The 12,785-nt window shown below is 42.1% G+C and overlaps 1 protein-coding gene across 3 annotated transcripts in view; it reads left to right on the top strand.

The window, feature by feature from the left end:
• Positions 1-12,785, top strand: part of LOC132827851 (dynein axonemal heavy chain 9-like) — a 504,454-nt gene that overhangs the window by 38,113 nt on the left and 453,556 nt on the right. For all 3 annotated transcript variants that reach the window (XM_060844602.1, XM_060844601.1, XM_060844600.1), the window contains 2 exons: positions 1,794-1,924; positions 9,301-9,512. In XM_060844602.1, the coding sequence (XP_060700585.1) occupies positions 1,794-1,924; positions 9,301-9,512 (343 nt within the window). The remainder of the gene's footprint in view (positions 1-1,793; positions 1,925-9,300; positions 9,513-12,785) is intronic.

Below are 12,785 nucleotides of genomic sequence, written 5' to 3'. Positions count from 1 at the left end.
CTATGTATTGTTCTGTCAATTCCAGGTGAACTTCACTTAGCCAGATAGCAAAAAGAAAAGGCTTCACTAGAAGATATGCCTCCTTTCCATCCTCTGATTTATCTGGAGACATGAACTGCCTTCCAATCCTTGAAGCTCACGTGTGCATTTTGTTGTGAACTCTCCTGACCTGATAAGTTAATACTGTGTGAGGATGCATGCTAAGGAGCTACCACTTGTCATTCTTTAATAACCTGCCAGTCTTCAAAACTTTGCACGTGCCCAATTCTGTCTGTGAATTGATTTTCCAAGAAAAAAAGTTGAACGTTGATGTGAAATGAAAAGCTCTCCTTTTATGTTGGTTGATGACAATGAGGAATTGAGAAGCACATGTTCCTTTGAGGGAAAAACTGTCCTATTCCCTTTCGATGTTGGCCAAGCAGTCAAAGCAAAAGCAAAAGCAAGTTTAGTTGTACCAGGTTACAAGAGGAAAAGCCAGGTTTCAGCTCACTATAGTGCTAACCAATTGGAGAGGATATTTGCATTGAGGGGAGGTGAGGAGATAGTCATAGGGTCATTTAAGCACAGATGCAGATCCTTTTGTCCAACCAGTCCATGCCAACCAAAAACCCAAACTAACCTAGTCCCACCTGCCTGCACTTGGCCCATAAATCCTCCAAAGCGAAAGTGAGGACTGCAGATGCTGGAGATCAGGGTCTAAGAATGTGGTGTTGGAAAAGCACAGCCGGTCAGGCAGTATCCGAGGAGCAGGAGAATTGAAGTTTTAGGCATTATGCCTGAAACAACAACTTTCCTGCTCCTTGGATACTGCCTGACCAGCTGTGCTTTTCTAGCAGCACACTCTTCCACCATTTTCCTCCAAACCTTTCCTATTCTTGAACATGGTCAAATGTTGTTTAAATGTTGTAACTGTACCCACACCCACTAGTTCATCTGGAAGTTCATTCCACACACAAATCACTCTCAGTGTAAAATGTTGCCCCTCCTGTCCTTTTTACATCTGTCTCCTTTCACCTTAAAAGTACACCCTTAGTCTAGGAATCCTCCACCCTCAGGGAAAAACAAAACACCTGCCATTCACCTTATCTGTATTGCTCATTTTAAAAACTTCTGTCAGATCACCCTTCAACCTCCTACACTCCAGTGAAAAACGTCCCAGTCTATTCAGGATCTTCCTCTAACTCAACCCTTCCATTCCTGGTAAATCTTTTCTGGACCCTCTCTGGTTTGGTAATTTCTTTCCTATAACAATGTGACCAGAACTGGACACAGTGCTCTAACAAAGGCCTCACCTATGTCCTGTAAAACCTCAACATGATGCCCCAACTCTTATATTCAAAGGTGTGAGCAGTGTAGTCCCAGACTGACATGTGATACCATCTACAGTCAAATAGCTGGTTGATACTCAATCGATGTCCCTATGAGCAAAGCCAACAGCTCTTTGGGAAGGAGGTGTCAGCATTACTGAAAGTCAAAATATAATAAATGGTCATCTCCAGAACATTCACACGAACACAATTCTAAAGGGAATGATAATGTAAAGTTAATTTCTAGTTCTTTCCAATCCTTCCTTAAAATTCCTGTGTTCAGTGTCAGGAGTTATGAAGCTAGATGAATAATTATGCAATTGGTGCAGCAAACCTGGTTTTGAGATGGATTTCTTGAACTGTGCTGTCAGCCAGATGTATTGCCAATGCATGGGACAGGCTTGAGGGCTGAAGGGCATACTACTGTTCCTGTACTCCTATTTGCTAATAATTTTTGTTTCTCTTTATGATCTAACCTCGCCTCAGGTGCACCAACCTGGCATGTATTTATGATCAACTGAAGTCTAGGAAGGTGCAATTGATGGTGGAGTTACTGGAGAGGATGGAGAGCAGCTATTTCCCAGTGTTCAAAACCATGTTCAGTGACGTCGTTGCAGGTTCGACCTCAAGCGCGAGAAATTTGCTCTGAAATCCCTGACTTTGTCGTCTCAATCTAAAATGAACTTTTATTTTCAGTTTTTGTTTTGATGCGTTATTATGTCGGTCAATGATTATCATCGATAATTGGGTAAATGTGTTTTTGTGAAACTGTTGCATTGAGTTAGAAAGAAAAAAGTGGAAGCACTCAGCAAATCAGGAAGCTTTTGTGGAGAGAGAGAGAGAAGCAGTGTTGACTGTTCTTTTGCTAGTTTATCCCTCAGATCTTTCAACATTGGGACTGAGTGTGGCGTTTAGCACCATCAGCTGATGTGAACGTTCTCCCAAACCATTCAGCATGTGGCCATTTTCCTTCAAGCCCTTGTGAGGCTTAGGGAACTGGCTATACTTTACCTTGCAGTGACAGACCAGGGAATCAGCGCTTCAGCAAGACTGTGGGATCCTCCCTGTTTGCCGATCAGTCACTGGCTGGGAAGTGGGGTAGTTTTCAGAAATAGTGAGGACTGCAGATGCTGGAGAAGTCAGAGTCAATAAAGCGTGGTGCTGGAAAAAGCACAGCAGGTCAGGCAGCATCTGAGGAGCAAGAGAGTTAATATTTTGGGCTTAACCCTTCATCAGGAATGTTCTGTGCAGTAGTTCCCCATTCATGCCATAGTGACCTAGCTGCTGAAGACATTTCTCAGTTTAGAAGTTAAAGAAGCTGTTGAGAGGCATCTCAAAATGAAGGTACCTCTTTTTCACTGCTCATTGGATGCTGCCTGAACTGCTGTGCTTTTCCAGCACCACTCTATTCTAGACTCTGATTTCCAGCATCTGCAGTCATTGTTTTTACCTGGTATACTGGAGGGCCCCCCACTGACTGAGGCGAAGACTGAGGAGAGTGGACTTGAATGAGAAGGACTGTGATGGCAGGAAATTAAAAACCAGAGGTTAGAGAGTTCCTTCAGTTCATTTCTACCTGCCGGAGCTGATGTGTGATGTAACACGAAAACAGGGAAGTGATTATTGGGCGTTTCTTCTGTGTCTTTTTTTGTCTGATTTAGTGATGTAAATCAGGAGATGTTATTCCAGATGAAGACTTCAGTTAGTAAATTTGTTTATAAAATATTTAAAATGCAAATTAATTGAGTTGAATAGCGATGGCTGCCCAGGTGATGTGTTGCAGCTTTAGTATGTGGGAACTGGTGGATGTTGGTGCAATCCATGCTGAACACACCATGTAGCAAGGGTTGGCTACTCAAAGAGCATCGGCTCAGAGTTGGTGAGCTGGAGTCTGAGCTGCAGAAACTACTTGGCAGCAGGGTGGGGTAGCTGGACACTTTATTTCAGGTTTCACAGTTCTGGGAAGAGTCAGACTCCAAGTGTTAACTCTGTCTGTCCATCAGTGCTGCCAGACCTGCTGAGTTTCACCAGCATTCTTTGTGCTTGTTTCTGATATCCAGCATCTGGAGTATTGTGCCTTCATATTATCTTATTTTGGGAGACGGTCATAGCCCTTGAATTAATTAAATCAAATTTGTCCTGTGGTCAGGGATAGGAGGATGTGACTGTAAGGTTCTTGCTCCCAGTGTGGATAAAGGCATAAACTGCAGGGATGCTGAGCAAACTGATTACAGCATCATGATCCAAAGTACCATTCACATGGCGCAGTTGCGGGGGGGCGGGGGGGGGGGGGAATCAAGAAAAATAAAATGTAGTATTAATTTGGGATAGCACAGTTTGGGAAATTGATACTGTTATCTGTAGCAAAGACAGAGATTCCCAAAGGCTGTGGAACATGCAGTGGGAGGGGAAGGATTCAATTGTCATGGATCACTAGATAGGACGAGGGCAGAGGTTCTGTTAAGTAATTGCGAACAGCTTAGGGCTAAATTAAAAGAAGAACCAGAAAGATGATCTCAGAAATACTACCTGAATCATGCAAAAATTAACATAGGCCAAATAAGGTTAGAGAGGTAAATGTGTGGATCTAAGAATCATAAAGTCATACAGCACGGAAACTGACCCTTTGGTCCAACCAGTCCATGCTGAACAGAATCCCAAATTAAACTAGTCCCATTTGCCTGCTCCTGGCCCAATAACTCTCAAACCTTTCCAATTTATGACCTGATCCAAATGTCTTATAACCGTAGCAATTGTCCCCACATCAGTTCCACGTGCGAACCACCCTCTGTGTAAAAGAATTTGATCCTCTTGTGCTCCAAGCCTTGAAATCCCCTATCCTAAGGAAAAGACAACTATCACTCACTTTATTTATACCCATCATTATTTTATAAACTTCTATAATGTCACCTCTCAACTTCCTACACTCCAGTGAAAAAAGTCCCAGACTATTCAGCTTTCCTTTATAACTGAAACCTGGCAACCTCCTGGTAAATCTCTTCTGAACCCTATCCAGCTTAATAGTATCCTTCTTGTAACTGGGTGACTAGAACTGGATACAGTACTCCAGAAGAGGCCTTGCCAATGTCCTGTTATTTCAGATTGCACTCCATCTGCCATTTTTCAACCCGTTGATCCATTTGATCAAGATTGTGTGGGAGAAAGGGCTTCTGGTTCAAGGGACATTGGTACCTGTGGTTAGGCAAGAGAGAGCTGTTCTGTTCTGTTGGTATGAGCATTATTTGAACAAATGCCCTAGTGAATTGTATGACTACATTTGTAGATAAGGCATTAAACTAATGAAGGGGAAAGTAGGGCTCAATTGATAGGATGTTTGAAAAATGAGAAAGAATAAGAAAGGGATTGTATTATAGCCCCCTGATGGTCAGAGGGAAATTGAGAAACTGATTTGTAAGATCTCAGTTACCTGTAAGAATAATAAGGTCGTTATGGCAGGAGTTTTTAACTTTCCGAACATAGCCCGGGACTGCCATAGTGTTAAAGGTTTAGATGGAGAAGAATTTGTTAAGTGTGTACAAGAAAAAATTCTGATTCAGTATGTGGATGTACCTACTAGAGAAGGTGCAAAACTTGACCTACTCTTGGGAAGTAAGGCAAGGCAGGTGACTGAGGTGTCAGTGGGGAGCACTTTGGGGCCAGCAACCATAATTCTATTAGTTTTAGAATAGTGATGGAAAAAGCTAGACCAGATCTAAAAGTTGAAGTTCTAAATTGGAGGAAGACTAATTTTGATGGTATTAGGCAAGAACTTTCAAAAGCTGATTGGGAGCAGATGTTTGCAGGTGCAAGGATGGCTGGAAAATGTGAAGCCTTCAGAAATGAGATAACGAGAATCCAGAGAAAGTATATTCCTGTCAGGGTGAAAGGGAAGGCTGGTAGGTGTAAGGAATGTTGAATGATGAGAGAAATTAAGAGTTTGTTTAAGAAAAAGAAGGAAGCATATGTAAGGTATAGAAAGGATAGATCGAGTGAATCCTTAGAAGAGTATAAAGGCAGGAGGAGTATATTTAAGAGGGAAATCGGGAGGGCAAAAAGGGGACATGAGATTGTTTTGGCAAATAGAGTTAAGGAGAATCCAAAGGGTTTTTTTTACAATACATTAAGGACAAAAGAGTAACTAGGGAGAGAATAGGGCCCCTCAAAGATCAGCAAGGCGGCCTCTGTGTGGAACTGCAGGAGATGAGTATTTTGCATCAGTGTTTCTTGTGGAAAAGGACATGGAAGGTATAGAATGTAGGGAAATAGATAGTGAAATTTTGAAAAATGTCCATATTCAGAGGGGAAGTGCTGGATGTCTTGAAACACATAGAAATGGATAAATCCCCAGGACCTGATCAAGTGTACCCTCAAACTCTGTGGGAAGCTAGAGAAGTGATTGATGGGCCCCTTGCTGAGATATTTGTATCATCGATTGTCACAGGTGAGGTGCTGGAAGACTGAAGGTTGGCTAACGTAGTGTCACTGTTTAAGAAGGGTGATAAGGACAAGCCAGGAAACTATAGACCAGTGAGCCTTAGGTTGGGGTGGGAAAGTTGCTGGAGGGAATCCTGAGGGACAGGATGTACATGTATTTGGAAAGGCAAGGACTGAATTGGGATAGTCAGCATGGCTTTGTGCATAGGCAATCCTGTCTCACAAACTTGATTTAGTTTTTTGAAAAAGTAACAAAGAGGATTGATGAGGGCAGAGTGGTGGACGTGATCTATCTGGACTTTAGTAAAACATTCGACAAGTTTCTCCATGGGAGATTGATTAGCAAGGTTAGTTCTCATGGAATACAGGGAGAACTAGCAATTTGGATACTGAACTGGCTCAAAGGTAGAAGACAGAGGGTGGTGGTGGAGGGTTGTTTTTCAGACTGGAGCCTGTGATCAGTGGAGTGCCACAAGGATCAGTGCTGGGTCCACTACTTTTCATCATTTATATAAATGATTTGGATGTGAGCATAAGAGGTACAGTTAGTAAGTTTGCAGATGAAACCAAAATTGGAGGTGTAGTGGATAGCGAAGAAGGTTACCTCAGATTACAACAGGATCTTCCTTCCGATAGGAAGGAGACCAGAATTGCACACATTATTCCAACAGTGGCTTAACCAATGTCCTGTACAGCTGTAACACGACCTTCCAACTCCTCTACTCAATACTCTGACCAGTAAAGGAAAGTATACCAAACGCCTCCTTCAGTATCCTATCTACCTGCGACTCCACTTTCAAGGAGCTATGAACCTGCAAACCAAGGTCTCTTTGTTCAGCAACACTCCCTAGGACCTTATCATTAAGTGTAAAGTCCTGCTAAGAAATGCTTTACCAAATTGCAGCACCTCGCATTTATCTAAATTAAACTCTATCTGCCACTTCTAGGGGGATTTGAGCTATAGGGAGACGTTGATTAGGCTGGGGCTGTTTTCCCTGGAGCACAGAGGCTGAGGGGTGACCTTCTCAAGGTGTATAAAATCATGAGGGGCACAGATAGGATAAACAGACAAAGTCTCTTCCCTGGTATGGTGGGCCGGGGGGAGAGTACAGAACTGGAGAGCATTGGTTTAGGGTGAGAGGAGAAAGATAGAAATGAGAGCTAAGGGGAAACCTTTTCACGAAGAGGGTGGTATGTGTATGGAATAAGTTGTCAGAGGAAGTGGTGGAGGCTGGTATAATTGCAACATTTAAAAGGCATCTGGATGGGTATATGAATAGGAAGGGTTTGGAGGGATATGGGCCAGGGGATTCAATCCTCAAGGGCATTTGAAATTTTGGAAAAATAAGGGAAAAGTAAAAGGAGTTGGGATAGTGTTATTAGTGAAGGCAAGGAACAGGCAGGTGGGGCTAGTTTAGTTTGGGATTATATTCGGCAAGGACTGGTTTGGACTGAAGGATCTGTTTCTGTGCTGTATGACTAAGAAGGGTATTGATCTCATGGTGAATAGTGATATAGGTTCAAAAGCTCATAACGTAGAATCAAATTGGCGGAAATAAGGAATGGCAAGGGAAAGAAGTCATGGGTGTGAATTGTCTTTGGCTCCTGAAAAATTGCATCACTGTGAGACAAAGTATAAATGGGGAATTATCAACACGGGCGAGAAGGGCATTGCAAGTGTATATTGACTGGACAAATTGGGTGGACAGTGGTAACATGATTGACAGGTTTATGGTGTGTATTGGGTTTTCCTTTTAGATCTACATGGCAACAGGCTATTGCTAGCCTACTAATGTGAACCTAGTAATGTTCGATGAGATAGGAATAATAAGGGATCTTGTCGGGGATATTGATCACGACTGAGTAGAATTTCAAATTTAGTTTGAGGGAGAGCAGCTCATGTCTTAAATCAATGTCCACCACTTAAATGAGAGCACTTACTTTGTACGAAGGAAGAGTTCTCTAAAGCAGATGAGGAAAATACACTGAGGGGATGATCAGTGATGAGCAGTGACAGAAATTTAAGCAGATATTTCATAATTATTCCAGTCGAAATGAAAACCTTGATGAGAAGGATGAGCCATCCATAGTTAACAGTATCCAAGTATCCAATCAAAAGGCAATATATGGTGGCAAAAAACTAATGATAGGCCAGAAGATATGGGACTCTTGTGGACTAAAAAGCTTACAAAAAGGGAGAAAATTGACCAGAAAAGTAAATTGGCTACATATACATATTACAAAAAAAGGTGCAATTTTCTATGGGCATAGGGGAACAGTCATTTAAAACTGAAATGTGAAGGAATTTCTTCCCTGAGGGTAGTGAATGTTTGGAAGTCTCTTCCCCCAGACAGTTGTGGAGGCTGGAGTATTGAATACATTTAAAAGGAGATAGATAAATTCTTTTAGAAATTTTGAGGCCTCTGAGGAGCTGGCAAGAAAAAGGAAGCCTGGCACAGATGAGGCACCATCCTATGGAATGTAGGGGTCATCTCAGGAAGATGAATGGCCTACTCTTGCTCCAGTTTCTTCTGTTCTTGTGTGTTATGACCCTCCAGCTTTGAGACCCCACTTGCTATTTGCTATTGCAGAGTGAGCCTGCCCTCTGACCACCAATGAACCAATTGAGGGATAGTCATTGCTGGACAATTGCTCCACTGTAGTGAGGGTGTGTCGAGGTCTAAAGGGCAATCCTTGCCTAACCACTCTGCTTCCCTCTCCACAAATGCTTCATGATCTGAGCCTGTCTAAGGTCTCCCTCTTTCACTAACACCGGAAGAAGGAGCGGGGCTCGGAAACTTGTGTGTTTAAATAAACCTGTTAGTCTGTAACCTGGTGTTGTGTGATTTTTGACCTTGTCCAACTCAGTCCAACACTGGCACCTCTACATCCTGATTTGCGTGTTTTCAGATGTTATTTCAGATTTGTATCTTCGCTGTATTTTATTTTTGTTTCAAAGGTTTGTCCTTTGAATGCTGTGAATATTTAATACAGCTGCCAAGGTCCAGGGTTAAAATGTATTAAAGTCCAAAGAGGTTAAATCGAGCTGTAATTAACAAGTGGTGACTGTTGCACAGTCTGTTGATTTTTGTCCTTCCATTTGTTCTCTTTAGTTCCTGTGTGTGTATATGGGTGGTATCTTCATCAATCTCATAGCTCTGGGATTTGTAAGAATTTTGTCAGTTCACACAGCACTACACCAGACTGCAATGGGAACAAAATCTGTACCTTAAATTTGAAGCCTTGTTGTGTTAATGATTTGAAGTTACAATTGCTGAGAGGGCTCTGCCTGGAAACGTTCTCCAATTTCTGTCTTGGTCTGCAGCAAGACAAAGCAAATTCAAAGCTGGAAGTTACCAGCAGAATGTTCACACGGAAGTGGTGAGTAATCCTGGTGGAAGAGTGACAGGCTGTGACAGCCCAACTGAATTGCGAAATACTTGAGCATTTGTAAGCTCATTAGACCCAACCTAAGCAACAGTTTTATATGGCTAAACCATTCTGTGTAATAAAGAGGTGGTTTTATTTTGTCTAATATTGTTTTCCAATCTGCTGCCAGCTCTGACTGAGGCGAGGGATATTAATCTACACTTGAAGCCACTCCAGCGCCATTTCGAGGATATTGAGAATGTGGAGTTCAATGAGGTGAAGCCCCTGATTAGCTGCCTCATGCACTTGATATGTCTAATCTGGGCTAGATCTAAATACTACAACACTCCAGCACGTATCATTGTCCTACTACAGGAGAGCTGCAACCTCCTCATTCAACAGGTACGATGGCTGAAACTGCTATGTGAAGTGCAATAGGAAAGTTTGCAGTGGGACACCCTTCTGTTTTCAGTGACCACAGGCAATGTCCTCTTTTATCTGTATGGGTTTCAGGTTAGCATTTGCTAGGGAATGCACTTGCAAGTTCCTGTCCACACCACCCTACTTTGAGATTGTCCTCCTATTCCTGCACTGTCACCAGGTCAGGTCCTGAAGTCTTCCCTAATAGCATTATGGGTTTAACTACAGCAGTTCAAGAAAGCAGTTCACAGCCCCTTCTCAAGGGCAATGAGAGACTAGCAATAAATTCTGGCCCAGCCAGCAACACCCACATCCCATGACAAACAAAAACAAAATGCAAATTGCAAATCTTGCATTTGCAAACTCTGGCTCAATCGACAACAGAGCATCTGGTCATTATAATCATTTGAGAATTTACTTCGTGTAAACTGGTTGCTTAAAGTAAACCTCCTGCATTACAACATTCACTGCACTTCAGGAAGTGAATTGAGAAGTTCTGAGGTCATGAAAGATGCTAATATCTCTTGTTCTGTTAAACAGTCGAAAAGCTAAATTTAGACTTGTAAAACTTTGCATGTAATTTGATCCTTGATAATGTTGCCATGTTGTCAGTTTGTTCCAGGTCCCTTTCAATCAGAAACAGGGAAAGTTATAAGGGAAAGTTAAACAGGGAAACAAAGAGATGACAGGTGAATTACACGTATATTCGGGTTCTGTCTTCACAAAAGAGAACACGGATAGTGCCCCTAAAATGTTGGAGAACACAAGATCTACTGAGAGGGAGAAGTTTAAAAGAAATAAGTATTAGCATGGAAATGGTGTTGGGAAAACTGATGGGATTTAAGGTATAGCAAATCCTCAGGTTCTGATAATCTACAGCCCAGAGTACGTAAGGAAGTGGCTGTAGAAATAATAAATGCATTGGTGGTCAACTTCCAAGATTTCACAGACTCTGGAACAATTCCTGTGGGTAGCTGCTGTTATGGACCAGGCCAGACCCCCTCAAAATATTTTAAGAAGATAGCCTAGACCCTAATCTTTTATTTTAAAGGCAGATGTGAAGTGGATATTCCAGGTGAGATGCAGCTGGTCAAACCACTCGGCTTTAAGTTAAACAGAGTTTATTTAAACACTACTGTTGAAACACAAACATAAGAAAACGGAATTTAGAATAACTTAATGATTGGAAACTTAACTGACCCAACACAGCAACTTAACTAAAGAGCTGTTCCAATTCCCACAACATCCCATAAACTCAACCCTTGGCAAAAGATAAATTCAAATACAGGCAGAAGAGATGTCAGTGAGACAAGTCAGTCAAGAATCATCTGCTGAAGGTTGTGATATTTTTCTTTGCACTGTAGCAGCTTCTGTTACAGCTAAACTAGCAGCTTCTGTTACAGCTAAACCAATAGCTTTTCACTGTTGCAATAAAACCAAAGTAGGACAAACCTGAACTGGGAGAACTGGCCACTCCCCTGCCTTTGGAAGTTGACCACCAATGCATCTATTATTTCTACGGTCACTTCCTTATGTACTCTGGGCTGTAGATTATCAGGGCCGGAGGATTTGCTAGAACTTAAATCCCATCAGTTTTCCCAACACCATTTCCCCACTAATACTTATGGGATGTTGTGAGGATTGCAGATGCTGGAAAATCAGAGTCGTAAAGTGTGGCTGGAAAGTCACACCAGGTCGGTCAGGCAGCATCTGCAGAGCGTGAAAGTCAGTGTTTCAGGCATAACTCTTCATCAGAAATGTGGAATCGGGAACATTCTTAATGAAGGGCTGATGCCTGAAACCTCGACTCTCCTGCTCCTTCAGATGCTGTCTGGCCTGCTATGCTTTTCCTATGCCACATTTTTTGACTTCCTCGCTATTGTTAAATGAGCGTCTTTCCAGGCATTTTGGTACCTCTGCCTTTATGACATCTAGAAAAGCCCAAGGACAAAGTAATCTTGTTTAAGTGGCAGCATCATCACACTATCCTAACTCCACTAGTTTAAAAAGGCTGTAGAGAGACAGCAGGAAATTATAGTCTGGTTAGCCTGACATCAGTAGAAGGGGAAAAAGCCACAGTCCACTATAAAAAATTAAATAGCAGACCACTTGGAAAACCAGTGACAGGTTCGGATAGAGTCAACATGGATTTATAAAAGGGAAATCAAGGTTGACAAATCTATTGGAATTTTTTGATGATGTATCTCATAGAGTTGATTAGGTGGAACCAGTGTATGTGATTTACTTGGGCTTTTAAAGACATTTGATAAGATCCCAAATAAGAGACTAGTAAGTAAAATCCAAGCACATGGGATTGAGAGGTAATGTATTGAAATGGACTGAGAACTATTGGGTAGGCAGGAAGCAAAGAATAAGAAGGAAAAGATCATTTTCTGAGTGAAGGCCAATAACGAGTAGAGTACTACCGAGGTCAGTGGTTTGACTGCAGCTATTCACAATATATATATTGATTTAGATGAAGGAACGAAATGTAAAATCTCCAAGTTTGCAGATGACACAAAGCTGTGAGGAGGATGCAGAGATGCTTCAATGTGATTTGGATAGGCTGGGTGTGTGGCAAAGGCACAGCAGATGAACTATAATGTGAGGCTATCAACTTTGGTAGCAAAAGCAGCAAGGCATATTATTATCTGAATGGTGATAGCTCGGGAAGGGGAGAGGTGCAGTGAGGCCTGGGTGCCAGTCGCTGAAAGGAAGCATGCAGGTGCAGCAAGTAATGAAGAAGGCAAATGATATGTTGGCTTTCATAGTGAGAGGATTTGAATGCAGGAGCAGGGATGTCTTGCTGCAATTGTACAGGGTCTTTGTGAGATCACACCTGGAGTATTGTGTGCAGTTTTGGTCTCCTTATCTGATGAAAGAAGTTCTAGCTTTTGAGGGAGTGTAGCAAACGCTTGCCAGACTCATTCCTGGAATGGCAGTATTATGTATGAAGAGAGACTGCAATGGTTAGGACTATATTCACAGGAGTTTAGAAGAATGAAACCTATAAATTTCCAACAGGACTAGATGGGGTAAATCCAGAAAGTATATTTCTGATGACTGGCGAACCCAGAATCAGAGATCACACTCTAAGGGTATGGGATGGGCCATTTTTGACTGAGCTGAGGAATCAGTTCATTACCCAGAGAGTGGTAAGGCTGTGGAGATTCTTTGCCACAGAAAGCAGTTGAGGCCAAAACATTAAATGTTTTCAAGAAGGAGTTAGATGTACGTCTTACACTGAATGTCTTC

The sequence above is a fragment of the Hemiscyllium ocellatum genome, chromosome 25 (assembly GCF_020745735.1).
Source record: "Hemiscyllium ocellatum isolate sHemOce1 chromosome 25, sHemOce1.pat.X.cur, whole genome shotgun sequence".
Classification (NCBI taxonomy): domain Eukaryota; kingdom Metazoa; phylum Chordata; class Chondrichthyes; order Orectolobiformes; family Hemiscylliidae; genus Hemiscyllium; species Hemiscyllium ocellatum.
This window is presented reverse-complemented; position numbering and strand designations above follow the sequence as displayed.